Below are 15,948 nucleotides of genomic sequence, written 5' to 3'. Positions count from 1 at the left end.
AATAAGTGTTTAAAATCAAAGGGTAACATGCACTTGGATATATGGTTTCCCTAAGATTTATCTAAAAAAAAAAAAGTCTTTAGTCTTTTTTTTTTTTTTAAAGATTTTATTTATTTATTCATGAGAGACAGAGAGAAACAGAGGGAGAAGTAGGCTCCCAAGGAGCGGGAAGCCCGATGCGGGACTCGATCCCAGGACTCTGGGATCATGACCTGAGCCGAAGGCAGACGCTTAACCATCTGAGCCACCCAGGCGCCCAAGTCTTTAGTCTTTAACTGTCGCTGCCTGCCAAAGCATTTTTGTTGTTAATTCTTTCTCAGGTGGTGGAGACAAGGACTGAGAAAAATTATTTGGATGCGGGGATGTGGAAGATCTATGTGATTTCTAATGTGTATTAACCGGTTGGAACTTAATGTTGGAAGGGCATGGATTAAGGAAAGCCAGTAAAATCAGAAAATGGGGTGTTCTGGTAAATCTTGTAGTTTAGTTTGTAAGAAAACTTGTATATGCGGACGTTTACTCATGTTCCGGAATTACAAGAGACTAAAATACACATAACGTTAACCAGTTTGGAATCGTACCCCTATCTTCCTTTTCTTTTTGTCCAGTTAGCTTTGCACACTCCTGCTAGCTCTTGGCTTTACCAGAGCAAACTGTTTACTTCGAAAGGCCTGGTCACACTAACGCTGCAGCCCCGGTTCTGGCCGGGTATCCCAAGTCCAAGAGGCCCCAACCCAGGCTCAGCCGGCTGGAACCTGGCACAGGAGGGACAGCGGGCTTCGGAAGCGCGGAAAGCCGCGCCACGCGCCCCTCCTACCTGGCTGGGCGGAACCGGGCCCGCCCGGAAAGTGTGAGGGCAGCCCCGCCGGGCGTTCGGTCTCGAGTAGGCGCTGCTGCGCTGTACTCAGAGTCGGACTCCCGGGCCCGGTGGGGGCCGCGCGCCGGACCAGCGTCGGAGCGCCCCGCCCCCGGCAGGCGCCCCGCCCCGCCCGGACATTCCTGCAAGTGGCCGAACCCGCCGGACGAGGCCAACTCGTCGCGGCTCCCGGCGGCAGCAGGTGGCCCCGGACTTCCCGCCGTCGCCGCTGCCCCGGCGGGCCGCGCGCGCTATCGCGCTCCAGAGCCGTCTGGGCTACCCTCGCCGGACAGGATGGAGGCGGACGGGGACCGGGAGGAGCTGTCCCACCTGCGCTCGGTCTTCGCTGCCTGCGACGCGAACCGCTCGGGGCGCCTGGAGCGCGAGGAGTTCGGCGCGCTGTGTGCGGAGCTGCGCGTGCTGCCGGCCGACGCCGAGGCCGTGTTCCAGCGGCTAGACGCTGACCGCGACGGCGCCATCACCTTCCAGGAGTTTGCGCGCGGCTTCAGTGGGTTCCGCCGCGGGGGGCGGTGCCGAGGCTGGGCTCCCCGGGACCCCGCGCCCGCCTCAGCCCAGGCGGGGCCCGACTCCGAGGACAGCGAAGAGGACGAGGGCGACGGGGACGCGCTGGCAGCCCCCTGGGGTCGGGCGAGTCCCGGCCAGGCTTGGCAGGACTTCCAGGCGCGACTTGGAGACGAGGCCAAATTCATCCCCAGGTGCGTGTGTGGGTTGGAGGGCGGGAGGCGAGGATGGGGTTATCTGCCCTCCCCGGTGCGCTGCCATCTCCCTCTTAACCCGCGGAGTGGGCAGACCCACTGGACCTACTTTTCTTTGTGAGTTGCTTTTCTCCGTCCGCGGACTCTATTCCAAGAGGAGATCCCCTAGAGTTGAAGAAAGGGAGTGCGTTCAGAGTCAGGGTTTGGGGAGAAAGTTTCACTTGCTCATTTCTGAGCCCTGCAAAGGTCACTTTGTTAGTTACCTGGGCCACAGTGAAATCCGCAGCGTCCAGAGTTGGTTCCCAGACAAGAATTTAGGAGCGCTCCCCACATCTCATCGCACCTTCTACCAAGGCCCCCTGGCTGCACCCCGGAGCTACGAGTGACCGATTGCCAAACTGGAGTCCTTCATATGTAGTAGTTCTTGTATTTGTTGTTTTCCTACAACACAGAAGACAAAACATGTTGGGCATTTATATTGCTGGACTTATGTATTCATTGATGCCTACCTACTACGTACTAGGCATTTTACAGAGTTCGTTCATTTAATTTTTGCAACAGCCCTGGGAGGTGGATTTTCTTCTCTGATTGATGGAGAAACTTAGACCCAGAAATTTAGACCTTTAAGACATTAAGGAACTTGACTGGTTAATGAAAGAGCAGGGATTTGATCCCATATGTTGTTGAACTGAAAAACTTGCTTTTTATACAATGGAATAAAATGATAAAATTATACAATAAATTCTCTACTCTCTGGCTCAGACAGAGATGATACCAAGTTACTAACTTAATTCTCAGGGGGGAAGGGAATGCCCGCAGGGGCAGAGCACGGGGAGAAAGATGCTCAGGTTTTATTCAAGAGTAATCTGCATCTGTCCTCGCCTTCCTGTCATGGTATGTCTTGAACTGCTATTTTCACTTCTTCCTCAGGCACTTCAAAATGTTAATGCTATAAAATGTATTTCTGCTCTTGGTTTGGATTATGATTGAAAGCCTATGGAGCTCTGGCTGTCATTATTAAGAACTGAAAGGTATCATTTTGGCTGGCAGCTTGCATATCTTAGTCATAAGACTCAGAAAAACAAATAGCCCTAGAGGGTGAGTGGTCTTGCACACCCATTCACAGCTTGGACCCGCTGGCCTGGGAGTCCCACTTCCTCCTCTGCCCAGCTCCTCCCTCCAGTTTAGAGAGTAAGGCATGGAGAGTGACTCACTGCAAGTATGAGACGGATGGTGTAGAGAAAGTGGGTGTGATACCCATCTTTTCTATTATTTACAAATGAGTTAAAATACAACGTCTCTACCAGGGAAGTAGAAAAATGTAAGCATCGCTATAAACTATACTCTTGGAATTATCTTTTATCTCTAACTTGGTTTGGGTCCAGCTAATTATAAAAGGTAACAATTTTAAGAGTCAGGAAAGGTGAACCCACACCATGATTTACACCCACACCCACACACAGATCTACTTTTCACAGTTGTCAAGTCTCAGCAACAAATATTTGACACTTAACCTTGAAATGATTAGGATGGTCTTCTTAGTATCAGTATAGAAACCAGGATTTAATGTTACTGGTGATACTGTTATTATCATGATGCCTTTCCAAACTCTTCAAAGTTTATTAAATTTAATGGGCACCAGTGTCACCTGGTAGACTTGTGTTTTAAGTCACACCCCCTTGTGATTGGAGATTAACAAGTACAATATTTGCCTTCCTGTGCTTGTTCAAGTGGAAAAGAACTAAACTGAGTTGCTTCATCTGATTGTTACCATGGCAGCCGGTAACTGTTTTTGGTAAATTCGATTGCTTCTATTCCACTTCCTCATACAGCTGTTCACCTTCCCTTCCTCTCATCCAAATGTGGTAAAAATCTTTTGTCATCGATAAGGCCGTTGGCATTATTTCAGTCAAATTAGTTCTATAGACGTTATTGAGTGCTTATTTTGTGCCAGATGCTGTTGTAGGTCCTCCCCTAGGTCCCTGGGGACAAAGAAAAGGCTGAGATGTAGTTCATGCCCTCAGGAAGTTTATAGTGTGGGTGAACCATTTCTCAAAAATTTCATCAAAGAACATTTAAAGGCAAGAGGGTTATTTGCAAGAAATTCCATATAGAGTGGACATAGCCCAACAGACTACTGCAACCAGGAGCTGTCTTTGGTCATATATTTGTTCCTTTTACTCCATGATATATCGGGGCTTATTTTAATATAAAACATTATACTTTCCTCCAGTGGGAAAATTGTTTCTCTAGGAAAGTGTGCCATTTCATCTGGTGGCTTTGTTATTCATCTGACACACCATCTTAACCCTGGTGGCTTCTTGTCCCATGCTTATGTAGGGGGTTTTCATGTTCAGGTTGAGAAGATCAGGTATCAGATATAAGAATGTTTGGCTCCTGATCCCAGGGTCCTGGGATAGAGGCCTGCACAGGCTCCCTGCTCTGTGGGAAGCCTTCTTATCCCCCCCCAACCCCCCTGCTTGTGTTCCCTCTCTCACTGTGTCTCTCTCTGTCAAATAAATAAATAAAATCTTTAAAAAAAAAAAAAAGAATGTTTGGCTCCTATAAGGCAAAATGTGGTGGTGTTGACAGAATTTCCATTTGTAAGACCATTCAAGCTCCTGGTATAAAAATATTAAGCAAGTTTGGGTTAAACTCCCCAGTCATCAATATTGTGATCTTAGAGAAGAAATAAGGTTGCACCGTGAAAGGATGAAAATGGTCTCTGGGATGTGTGTCAGCTCACTCTCAAGTTGGTTTTTTCTTGGAAGATTGAAAGACTCCTTCTCCTAAAGGGGAATGTCCCCAGTAGTCAAGTGACCTGTTAGCCTGTGCTGGGCAGGTGAAAATCGTCTACAGGGTCAGGATGGCCATCACCACTTCCCAGTGAACTGGAATTAGGTCAGCCAACAGGTGAAACCAGAATGGGCAAGGTGATGTGGTTCTAGAAGAGAATTCAGGAAGGAAGATTGTACAGGGCCAAGAACACTCCATGAAATAGGGAGAAAATGTTGGGTGAGAGATAGAGAACAGACTTGTAATAACCTAGTCGGGCCAATTTCTTGTGCCAGGGGTGTTATGAGAGAGAGTTTTGTACCTAGTAGGTACTTAATAAACGTGCTCAGTAAATGTTTGCAAAATGAACAGAATAAACTGGTGTTCTTTCATTCCTTGATTCATATACTGAGAATGCAGTTGATGTCATGTGCATTTTCTTTTTGTTTTGTTGATGCTCTCTCTCTCTTTTTTTAATGTTCTGGTGTGAGCTCGTCATGGTGTTCCAAGATTGGCAAGGAGAGGGAAACGGGGTGTGTGTGTGTGTGTGTGTGTGTGTGTGTGTGTGTGTGTGTGAACATTTGACCAGGGGTAGTGGGATGGCAGAACTCTCTCCTCTAGATGGACCTGAAGCTTTTCAGTTTTCTCAGCTCCATTTGTTGCAATTTTAAGTGTTATTTGTGAATTGATTTCACTTTGATAAATCAACTTAGAACCGCATGTTTTCACAGACAGAAACGTGAGGATCCAGCTGATACCAGCACCGCAGTGGATTTGTGCGTGGGTATGGGTACTGCCACAGTGGCCAGATCAGGGACCGAGCCAGGGTGGTGCTTGTAATGTAATAGGCCTTAGTGTGATTGGTGACCTGCCAGGCAGGGCTAGGCTGCCATTGTTGTTCAGACACCGAAATCCATCCCGTGTGGTCAGCTGTTTCTCATAGTTTCTGATCTTCCTACATACACACTGTTGAAGGGGAGGCTTTTATTTTGATCATTTAGAAACCATAAATTTAATTGAGAAGAACCCAAACTACCGACTTGTGAGCTGTATATGGATTGTCAAAAACAGAGTTCTTTAGCATATCCGTATAACTGTAGCGATGATTAGGAAAATCAAGAGAAAGAGATCAATGGCTGAACACCAATCCTACTTAAGGAGGACATTTTTAAAACATGTAGCTACAAGTAGGCAGAAGGATAGTTTCCACACTGGTCAGGGTTTGTTTTACATTTCCCCTTCTTGGGTTCCACGTTAGCCCTTTCCAGTCTGATCGCCTTCTTTCCTAATAACGTGGTTGCTTCACGCACCCCCTTCTCTTCCGTAATGTGCTTCATAAGATGGGAGGGCAGAGAGTAGATGGAGGCAAAGAAACATAAACTCAGAGAGAGGGCTGGAGACAGGGAGCAGGAGAGGGGACAGGTGAGGGGAAGGGAAAGACAGAGATCAACAGACAGATGGACAGATTGGATAGTGCCTCAGTTTCCCCTCTCTTTCCACTGAACGAGTTCATGGCCATGAGCCACCTTGAGATGGGGGAGGCAAATCAGCTCTTGCTCTATTTGATTTTAGCTCTTGAAAATCCTCAGAATGTGAGCATCTTGGTGCTTTGGATGGTGTTTGTAGTATTTGAAGATACGTTTTTCACTCACGTGGTCAGGAATATTATCTGGTGTTCATCCAAGGAGATGAAGACTTATTCCGGCCTTGAGGCGTGACAGTGGGTTGGACCCCAGTCCTGGAAGAGATTAAGGGTGTTTTTGCCATTTTTGATTAAGGGTGGTATTTACTTCTGGCCCTGGCTTTGGGATCTATCAGTGTTCTGACCACAGTCTTTGCAGAATTCTCTGCTTTTTCTGGGTTCAGAAGTGGAGTCTTTATAGATATTTATTTTCTAACTGTTGTTGGTCTGTTGCTTTTCCTTTTTTCCTCTTTAGTATACCCTCTATTATAATTCTGTGTGTTATTACCCTCCTGCTAAATGGGAGAAACCTGTCTGTTGAGAAAACCACAGCTCTGCCTTGAATCTTGTGAGCCTTGCTCCTGGGCTTTGTAGGAGTCTGCATGGCTTGGCTTTTATGGGCTCTCCTTGCTGGTGGTCCCTCCTGGTTTTGATCTTTGAATTTTATTTCAAGGTAATGATTTCATTTTGGCCTCCCGGCCCCAGAAACATGTTCTGGCCATCCTGTCCTTGGAGGATATCTGTCTGGCCAGATGGTTAGAGGCCCTGTGCAGACTGTGAAATCTCACTGATTGTTCAGTGCTTTGTTCTCAGGTTTTGATGAGAGATTATTTATCCTGCCCTTATGGTGTGGACACAAAGAAAAAGGCTTAAAATGGGGTGTCCTTGGGAAGACTACCCTCCAGGTACAATAGACTGTTCTTTTAGCTTGTCTTTTAACCTGAAGTTTTGATTGACTCCTCTCCGAAATCACTGTTCAAATTCATGGTCATACTATTCCTGTCACTTTGAGCATGGAGAAATTTTTGACTGTTTCTTCATTTCTGCCTGGGTTACATCATCTTACTTCATTTGAAAAGTGGAAGTAGCTGCATCGCACTGATCTGCCTTGAATGGAGGTTTGGAGGCTGACAGCAGAAATGAGTCCCTGTAGGTGATGAGAAAGAGATTCAAATGCCTGGGTTTTTTCCTCCTAAAATGGTGTATACAGTATACATTCTTGCTTCATGGGTAACTTGCTTAGGTAGCTCCCCATTGCAGTATGTAGTTGGAAGCAAGAAATGGGAAGAGATTCCTCATCATGAGTATTTAGGCTCCTTCTATCTGATGCTATTAGTCTTATATCAGGTTGTAAAATGGAAAGCAAACACTATTTTCCACAGGGAAGTTGTCATGGGGGAATATATGTATGACACATGATTTCCTTAGAATTAGTTCCTCAAAAAAGAATTCCATTGCTTTAACTTGTAAATATTTGGGATTTCCCAAATTATAATTGCTTTTGTCAGAGCAGTTATAAAAGCAGAATAGTGAATTTTAACCCTTAAGGACTTTGTATGTCTTATAAAAAGATCTACAGATGCAGTAGCTCAAACATGTTTCTTTTATTCACTCAATGTGCCTGCCAGTGTCCTAGGCACTAGAGAGACTTTGTAGACTTGACCCTGACCTCCAAGGAGCATACTGTCTCACTTTCTTAAGTATGTAGGAGTTTCTGATACTTGAAGGACCTGGGATTGCAGTATAATCAATGAAAAACTCCCTCCTGGTGTATACCCCCAGGCTGTGGACATTTCATGTCAAGAGTGTTTCTCAGATCAGGAGACACAGACCTTTCAGGATCTTTACATGAATACTTGGGAATCTTAGAAGACTGAACATTTTTGTTTTCATTTTGATGAAATATAATACAAACGAATGTGTGCACATTTGGACTCACCTGGATGACTCCTAGCTTACAGATTTGGCCACACCGTTTCAGAGCCTGCCTTTGTGGTTAAGATTGAGGAGCAGCTGCTTCATTCATTGTTACGGGCGATGAGGAAGGCAGAACAGTAGATGGATGATCTGCTCGTGGAAAGTCGCTGACAACGCAGCGTGTTGGGTGGTCTGTGGTCTCAGTAGAAAGTGACGGGAGGGTGGGGCTTTGGTCACATCAGTGTGGCCCCGAAGAGCCACTCACAAGCTGCACTACCATAGTGAGGTGGGCGATGGCGATTTTGTTTCAGAGTATATGAATGTTACTAATTCTGATTTCATTGATTCTGCAAGTATGTTGGCCTTCTAAATGTTTTGGTGCTATAAGAAGTTTTTCTCTGGTTTACGTTTGTTCATGGTTAAGCAACATGGTATAAACAATATTTACATCAACTCTGGAACCCAAAGGAGACATTTTAAAGTAAGGTCTGCATGTTAATCAAGCATGAGATAGACTGTTCTAAAAGAATTTGAAATTCTCAAAAACAATACAGGATTGGAAACGTTAGTTTATTTTTCATTGCGTATCAGTCTTGTCTGTGTCACTTGGGGGCATAATTCTGTGAAAGAAGTTCATCGTAAATTGCTACCAGTCTTGTCATTTATCCACAGAAGAAACTCTTCTTGCCTTTTGTATATCTGTCCGTCCTTCCTGCCTCTCTTCTCCTTACCTTCCTTCCTCCCTCCTTCCTTGCTTCTTTCCTTCAAATAATATGTTTCATATCCACATGTCCCCCAGGACTGCACTAGGCACCAGGTGTTTTAAAACAGAACCCTGTCAGAAATCAAAGTTTCTTGGCCAGTTTATCTCTACCCAGGGGTGACAGCATCAGTGAGGATAGAGAGTGGGAAGAATCATGGGTGGATAGTCTGGGTCCAGCTCTTGCCGGTGGTCAGAAATCAAGCAGATGAACTAAATTCAGAGAGTTTCCTCTTGTCTTCGATGCAGAAGTCATGTCCTTCTAGCTCCTGTGGTGGTGCTGTAGTTCCAGGGAGAGACTCTGGGCACCTGTCAGATGACCTCCAGGTTCCCTTCTCTTACCATCCCGTGGGGTGTGACTCACGTAATGGAGGGAGGCTCACAAAGTCAGAGGCTCTGGGGCAGGGTGGGTACCATTGACCTGGTGGAGGAGAGTCTGGGCCCAGTACCAGCCTCCACTTTACCTGGGAGGATGGAGTTACTGTCATGCTGGATGATAGGCCCAGTGCTGTCAGTGATGCCAACTTATAAAAAAGGGTGAAAAATTCAGATTTTAAGTGGAAATTGCTGTTTTGCATCCTCTGTGAAGGTCAAAGCATGGAGGTGGGAAAGGGACCATTTCCAGTGTGTATCCCTTGTTTCCTACCTGTGAGTGTGCCCTGGTAAATTCAAGTGTCAGGTATAGTTTCACTTTGAAGATCCATGTTGATGTGAGCATGTGATTGCATGGTACCCTAAATTAGGACTTTAATTGTCCTACTTCTGCTTGCAAGTTTGTACGTAGTATTTTTTGACCCAAAGATAGTCTCTCTTTACTCCTTTTATTTGCTCTTGGATATTATTGTACTTTTCAGAGTTACCTTGTTCAGGCTCAACAGATGTTGCTGTACAATATTATGTGGCCCTCCTTGGGGAAGGAGGGCTGAGTTCTGAATGCACTGGGATGTCCAAAACCCCTTTGACCCTGATGTCTGTCTTTCTCTTTGTTTGAAGCTGGAATAATTTTTTTTTTAAAGATTTTTTATTTATTTGACAGAGAGAGACACAGCGAGAGAGGGAACCCAAGCAGGGGGAGGGGGAGAGGGAGAAGCAGGCCTCCCAGGACCCTGAGGTCACGACGCGAGCCGAAGGCAGACGCCTAACGACTGAGCCACCCGGCACCCCTGAAGCTGGACTAATTTTTAAGACATGTCACAGTTTTTAAGCATGTCATAATTTTTAAGACTTGTAACAAAATCTATCTGAATGGAATGACTTCTGATTGTAAATGAAGGAATGTAGTTACAAGAGGTACCACGGTGGTATTTTCTTTCATTGTTGGAATACTTTGTTCTTCAGGCAACACATTTTTCACGGGGATGAGAAGATGCTCAACATCACTAATCATCAGGGAAGTACAAATCAAAACCCCAATGAGATAATCATCTCATACCTGTTGGGATGGCTATTATCAAAAAAACCCAGAAAGTAACACATCCTAGTGAGCATGGAGAAATGGAACCCTGGTGCACTGTTGGTGGGCACATAAAATGGTGCAGCCACTGTGGAAAACAGTATGGAGGTTTCTCAGAAAGTTAGAAGTAGAACTACTCTATGATTCAGTAGTCCCACTTCTGGGTATGTATCCAAGAGAATTGATTGAAATCAGGATCTTGAAGAGATTATCTGTATTCCCATGGTCATTGTAGCATTATTCACCATAGTCAAGAGGTGGAAGCAATCTAAGTGCCCATTGGCAGATGACTGGATGAAGAAAAGTATATATATACAATGGAATATCATTCAGCTTTAAAAAATAAGGAATTCCTACAATAGGCAACACCATGGATGAACCTTGAAGAATTACACTAAGCGAAATAAGCTAGTCACAGAAGGACAAATACTGCATGATTCTACTTACATAAAGTATCCTTAGTAGTCAAACTCTTGGAAGGAGAAAATAGAATGGTAGGTGTAGGGGCAAAGGGAGGGGAAAATGGGGAGATGCTGTTTGCTGGGTATAGCGTCTCAGTCATTCAAGATGAAAAAATCCTGGAGATTTGCTTTACAATAATGTGTCAGCAATAAGGTCCTGTAAAAATTTTATTAAGAAGATAGAGTTCATGTATGTTTCTCACCACAAGAAAAAAACCTATAGAATTAGGAATTTTTTTAGAGAGATGAGAAATTTGAGAAGGTACCAAACCTCTGTGTCTTAGTTTTTGTCTTTTGTTTTGAGCAGTCCCAAATACAAGCTTTGCCCCTTTGATGTACTCTTACCTGTTGTTTCTAGGTGAGCAAGCAGAAACACTTGAGATAATGACACATTCTTTTATTTATTTATTTAAACGATTTTATTTATTTGAGAGAAAGAGCATGAGCAGCGGGGAGGAGCGGCAGGCTGAGGGAGAAGTAGGCCCCCCTTGGAGCGGGGAGCCCGATGTGGGACTCGATCCCAGGATCCTGGGATCATGACCTGAGCTGAAGGCAGACGCTTAACTGGCTGAGCCACCCAGGCACTTCAAGATAATGACACATTTTACGGGCAAACACCGCCCCCCCACCAACCACCACACACACACACCAAGGGCAACCACTCCCTTCAATTTCAATTTTTTAAAATTTAGTTTGGGGACATATTATGAGATGTTCAGCCAAGAAACCCCATTGTGATTATTTACAATTATAAAATTATGGAGCATGTTCAGGTGGCCATTTGGTTATAGTGATATCTTTGATCAAGAATGTCTTTTAAATGTCTGGATATAAAGCAAAAAAGTGCAAGTGAGTTATTCGGAAACCTGAGTGCAGGGATGAAAGGGTCCCCTGCTGTCAGCGGTAGAGGGGCTCACTGAGGTTGCAGCAGCCACCGGCCATTGCATCGCTCGATGGGACAGTCACTTCGTAATTGTTGCCTCCGTAGAACAGAGTCACAGTCTGCTCTGGGCTGGGGTGGAAGAATTCCAGAACAGTCACCTGGCATTTGCTTGGAAAATCCATGTTTGAGGACGTTCGTATGTTATGTTTTCTGACAGAAATGCTATAAACCAGTGTTAGTGTGTGTGATGCGAAATATTTTTCTTCTCCTCCTCGGGGATACATGGCATAGCACATACATCTGGCAGGTAGGGTTCGCTTGGGGGTGTTAACGAATGAATTACAGTGCAGGGATTCCTGCTCCAACATGGTGCATGCATTCCAGAAAAACGTAATATTCTGCAAACACACGGGACGTATGGAAAAAGGAAAAAAAGGGATGGGGCCGACCACTCAGTATTGTACACACTTGTAACCAGAACACTCAAAAAAACCAGTAACAATCCTAATAAGGTACTAGGACAATAAAAAAAAGTCATGTTAGAGTCTTAATAGACACAGAAATACAACAGTCCAGGAATACCTGTAGAGAGTACTAAAAAATGAAAATCTAGGATTTTGTAGGTTATTTTTTTGGAAGATGGATGGAGGAAGCTTGATGGAGGGACGTATATAGGTTGTGGCTGCTGAGTCATAAGGCCAAGGACAAAATGCATAAAGCTCTGAGAGAACCGAGATAAAGCACGTGGATAGTCTGTGCCAAGAGGAAGGCCCCGGGCTCAGTGTCCCATGCTGTATTCACCTGCAACCTGCTGCGAAGCTTTGGGGGTGGACTTGCCTTTGGTGGCTGTTACTTGTGGGGGGGGGTGAGGGGGAGGCACAGCATTAATATGCTGGGAAACACAACTTCTACTTTAGCATAGCTCACCTATTGACCTAGGGAATGAGCTAATTAATGCTATAGGAACACAATTGTGGCGGAGCAGTCCTAGTCTTGAGTACAGATTCATGAGGGTCTAGAGCAAGGCACAAAGCCATGCATGACCCTGAGTGAGGCTGGTTCCATGTGGATAGATTTGGAGGCTTTGTACTGGTCTAAAGGGATAATGCATTGCCTTGCTGCTAATAGATTACAGTGATAAGCTGTCTCCAGGCCAGTAAAAATCTGTCAGTCCGCAAAAGTCTGCAGATCTTTCAGACAGGTTGTTATAATCCTAATGAGCCCTGGCGACAATTAAAATATTATGATCTAGCTAAGCTTTTGGGGCCTTAAAAAGTGACCTACTCCGTCGAACGACACTTAAAGTTCTTACTCAGCAACTGAAAAGTAATTCAGTTCTTATTGAATTCAATTTATTCAACTGAATAAGTTGAATAATTTATTTAACTCTTTTAGGCAGAGCTAGCTTATATATGCTGTGAAGCTGGTACATTTTTGTGTGTGTTTTTAGCCCCAGAGTGCAGTGATTTAAACCACCGTATTATTTAGGGTTCCCTAGAGAAACAGAAACAATAATGTGTGTGTGTGTGTGTGTGTGTGTGTGAGAGAGAGAGAGAGAGAGAGAGAGAGAGAAATTTATTTTAGGGAATTGACTCATTGATTGTGGACGCGGGTGAGTCCCAGCTCTGCAGGGGGGTAGACCAGGAGGCTGGAGACCAGGGAAGAGTGAGTGTGGCAGCTGGAGTGTGAAGGCAGTCTCGTGGCAGAATGCCTTCTTCCTTGGTGGAGGTCAGTTTTTATCATACTGTCTTCAGTTAATGAGATGAGGCGTGCCCACATTATGGAGGGTAATGTGCTTTACTCAGAGTCTACTGATTTAAATGCTAGTCTCATTTACAAAATACCTTCACAGCAGTATGCAGACATATATGACCAAGTACTTGAGTACGGTAGCCTCGCCAAGTCAACACGTAAAATGAACCACAGCCACTAAGAAACTTTTTCGGATATTCTCAGTTTTTGAGATTCCCTCTGTCTTGGGAATCAGTTTTGAAAAGATCAGAGAGCATTTTTTTAAATGCTTCTAGGTTGTAAAATATGTACCAAAAAACTTTCAGATATTTATTTGAATCTAGAAAGATCCCTGTACATACGTTATGTTCCTCCTGTACCCCTTCCAAATGCCTGAACACTCCAAAACAGCATACCACATTTCTGTGGCGACTTGCTTGCCCTACTTAATGTTTATGGCTCTAAGATGCCCCCTGGGAGAAATGGCCTTATTTTTCTTTTCTTTTTTTTTTTTTTAAAGATTTATTCATTCATTTTAGAGAGAGCGAGAGAGAGTGTGCGCATGAGCGGGAGGAGGGACATAGTGGGTGAGTGGGGAGCCTGACTCGGGGCTCAATCCCAAGACTCTCAGATCATGACCTGAGCTGAAACCAAGAGTCGGACGCTTAACCCACTGAGCCATCCAGGTGCCCCCAAATGGGCTTATTTTTCAAGTTCATCTCTACCCCTCCATCCTTACCCTGCAGTCCCACTCTCTATCACAGTATTTCTAAGTCTGAACTGAGCAGCTGACGAAAGAGGCATTTTGGGTTGAAGCAGCCTTCGCCCTGTGGCAAGCCATGCCAACATTCCACGCTACTGCCCTTGCTCGAGCAAACCATCCGCGTGCTTGCTCACTTCTTTCTTCCTTCTCCTTCTCCCTTTTTCCCACCTTCCCTCCTGCAAATGCTGTGGGAAAGACATTATGCCAGGAAGCCCAAAGGCTGAAGTTTTAATGAGAAACAGTAGGAAATTCCTTAGAGTAGGGACACGTTTTTACTCTAGTGTCTCCAACTACTAGTTTTGGTCTCTGAGTTGGTAGTTGCTAACAGGGATGCAATTTGAGAGGCATAGGGAAGCTCAGATGTGTTCCACCAGATAGAGGTTCTAAAATTCAGCCATAAGAAAGCTGATGGTTCCACGCTCATATTCCCAGGACAAGGCATTTTTCAGTTCCTAAGAATTCAGCAGACACTGCTTTTATTTATTTATTTATTTTAAAGATTTTATTTATTTGATAGAGAGAGACACAGTGAGAGAAGGAACACAAGCAGGGGGAGTGAGAGAGGGAGAAGCAGGCTTCCCGCCGAGCAGGGAGCCCGATGCGGGGCAGCAGACACTGCTTTTAAATCCCATCTTTTCTCAGGCTTTGCTACTCAAGGGCCTCAGACTTCAGCATTGGCAGCACCTGGCAGTGGTTCTAGAACTGTGGACTTCTGAGCCCCACCATAAACCTGTGGAAGGACCTGCATTTTAACAAGGTCCCTGGGTGATTTGTGCGGTATTTAAGTCCGCCAGGGAAATGAGAAATGAGTATGGGATGTGGCCACATTGGGTTGTGAGTTGCTTATAAAAAGAAAAGACCCAGAAAGAGCATGTTGAAGAGGTAGAAGGTAGAAAAGATGAACCTCACGTACTCCAGAATTCTGCCTTGGGTTGCCTCTGGTTGCCTGAAATCTGAATTTTGAAGTATTTGTGACTGAATTGACCCTGAAGATAAGTAATTGATACTTCACCGAGGATATGGTATATTTTGTGAATGTATTCTTCAAAGGCAGACAGGCATACAGCATAGTGCAAAGAGCTTAAGTGCACACACCTTGCTGAATCTTCCCCGATGGAACACCCCCATAATTGGCATCCAGATCAAGAAACAGAACGTTTTACCACATTTGCAGAAGCCCTCAGTGCTCCCTTCTAATCCCTGTTGCCCCCACCCGCAGGTTAGTCATTATCCTTTGCCTGTCTTTTTTTTTTTTTTAAACTTACATACAGGGGCTCAAACAGTGTATTTACCCTCCTGTCCTCCTCAAACAGTGTATTTACCCCCATGAGCTTGGAGTTGTACATCTGTCATTTGCATTGCTGTAGGGCATACCTCTGTGTGAAGATACGACAATTACTACTAATGGTCATTTGGGAAATTTCTGCTTTGTGGCTGTTACCGCTGTAATGAGCAGTCTGTCACCTGTCTTTTGGTAAGCATATGGATACATACAATGCATTGCTTTGAATAACTTCAAAATAATTTAAGATTTCCTTGCTAACTCACAGTCATCATCGTGAAGCTTTCATTCTGGGCTGTAGTATAGCAATATCCCCAGGATTTGTGGAGATAGTCATTCAGCTTGTCTTTTTGAGTTCCTATATACGTTTTCTGTTCTTGCTGTCAATCTGGCAGGTTATACTTCATCATTGTCAGTTCTTCCTTCCTTCTTGGGTACCTTCGTCTGCTAAAGATTCAGAAAGCACATGATCACATATATTAGAATGACGTTTTCAAACTCCTGTTTGAATGCTGGTTATTCCTGTACTGAGCAGGGGTGTCTCAGAGGCTGGTTTTCATTCTTTCTTGGCTTTCAACCTTCTTTTGGATTCTTCTTGGTGCCAGATCCCCAAGTTTTAGGTGGCTGGGGCACTGCCGCCATTTTGAATTATCATTATTTTTTGCAGTCTTACTAATTTTTATTCCTATGTTAATTCCTTTCCCCCTCTGTTCATTTTGAAAGTTCCTCAAAGTAGACATGATAGTTCTAAATTATCTTTGTAGAAATTACGCCATTTAGATAAGCACGAACATTTATTTACATTGTTATGAATACATATGAGAAGTAGGTGTTTAGCCAAGAGCGGGCGTGGGCTTATGCTTGGATGAACCCATGAGAGTCTGGCAAG

The 15,948-nt window shown here is 44.6% G+C and overlaps 1 protein-coding gene across 2 annotated transcripts in view; it reads left to right on the top strand.

The window, feature by feature from the left end:
• The first annotated feature begins 1,058 nt into the window (after nt 1-1,058).
• The window catches only part of RASEF (RAS and EF-hand domain containing), an 80,645-nt gene continuing 65,755 nt past the window's right edge, over nt 1,059-15,948 (top strand). Inside the window, exon 1 of one of the 2 annotated variants that reach the window (XM_081802882.1) lies at nt 1,059-1,572. In XM_081802882.1, the coding sequence (XP_081659008.1) occupies nt 1,151-1,572 (422 nt within the window). In that variant the 5' untranslated portion in view covers nt 1,059-1,150. The remainder of the gene's footprint in view (nt 1,573-15,948) is intronic. The other variant, XM_081802883.1, reaches the window with a different exon arrangement.

This window comes from Leptonychotes weddellii, chromosome 14 (assembly GCF_054177405.1).
Source record: "Leptonychotes weddellii isolate Sample4059 chromosome 14, ASM5417740v2, whole genome shotgun sequence".
NCBI lineage: Eukaryota > Metazoa > Chordata > Mammalia > Carnivora > Phocidae > Leptonychotes > Leptonychotes weddellii.
Note: the sequence above shows the minus strand (reverse complement) of the source record. Positions and strands in the feature narration are given on the sequence as shown.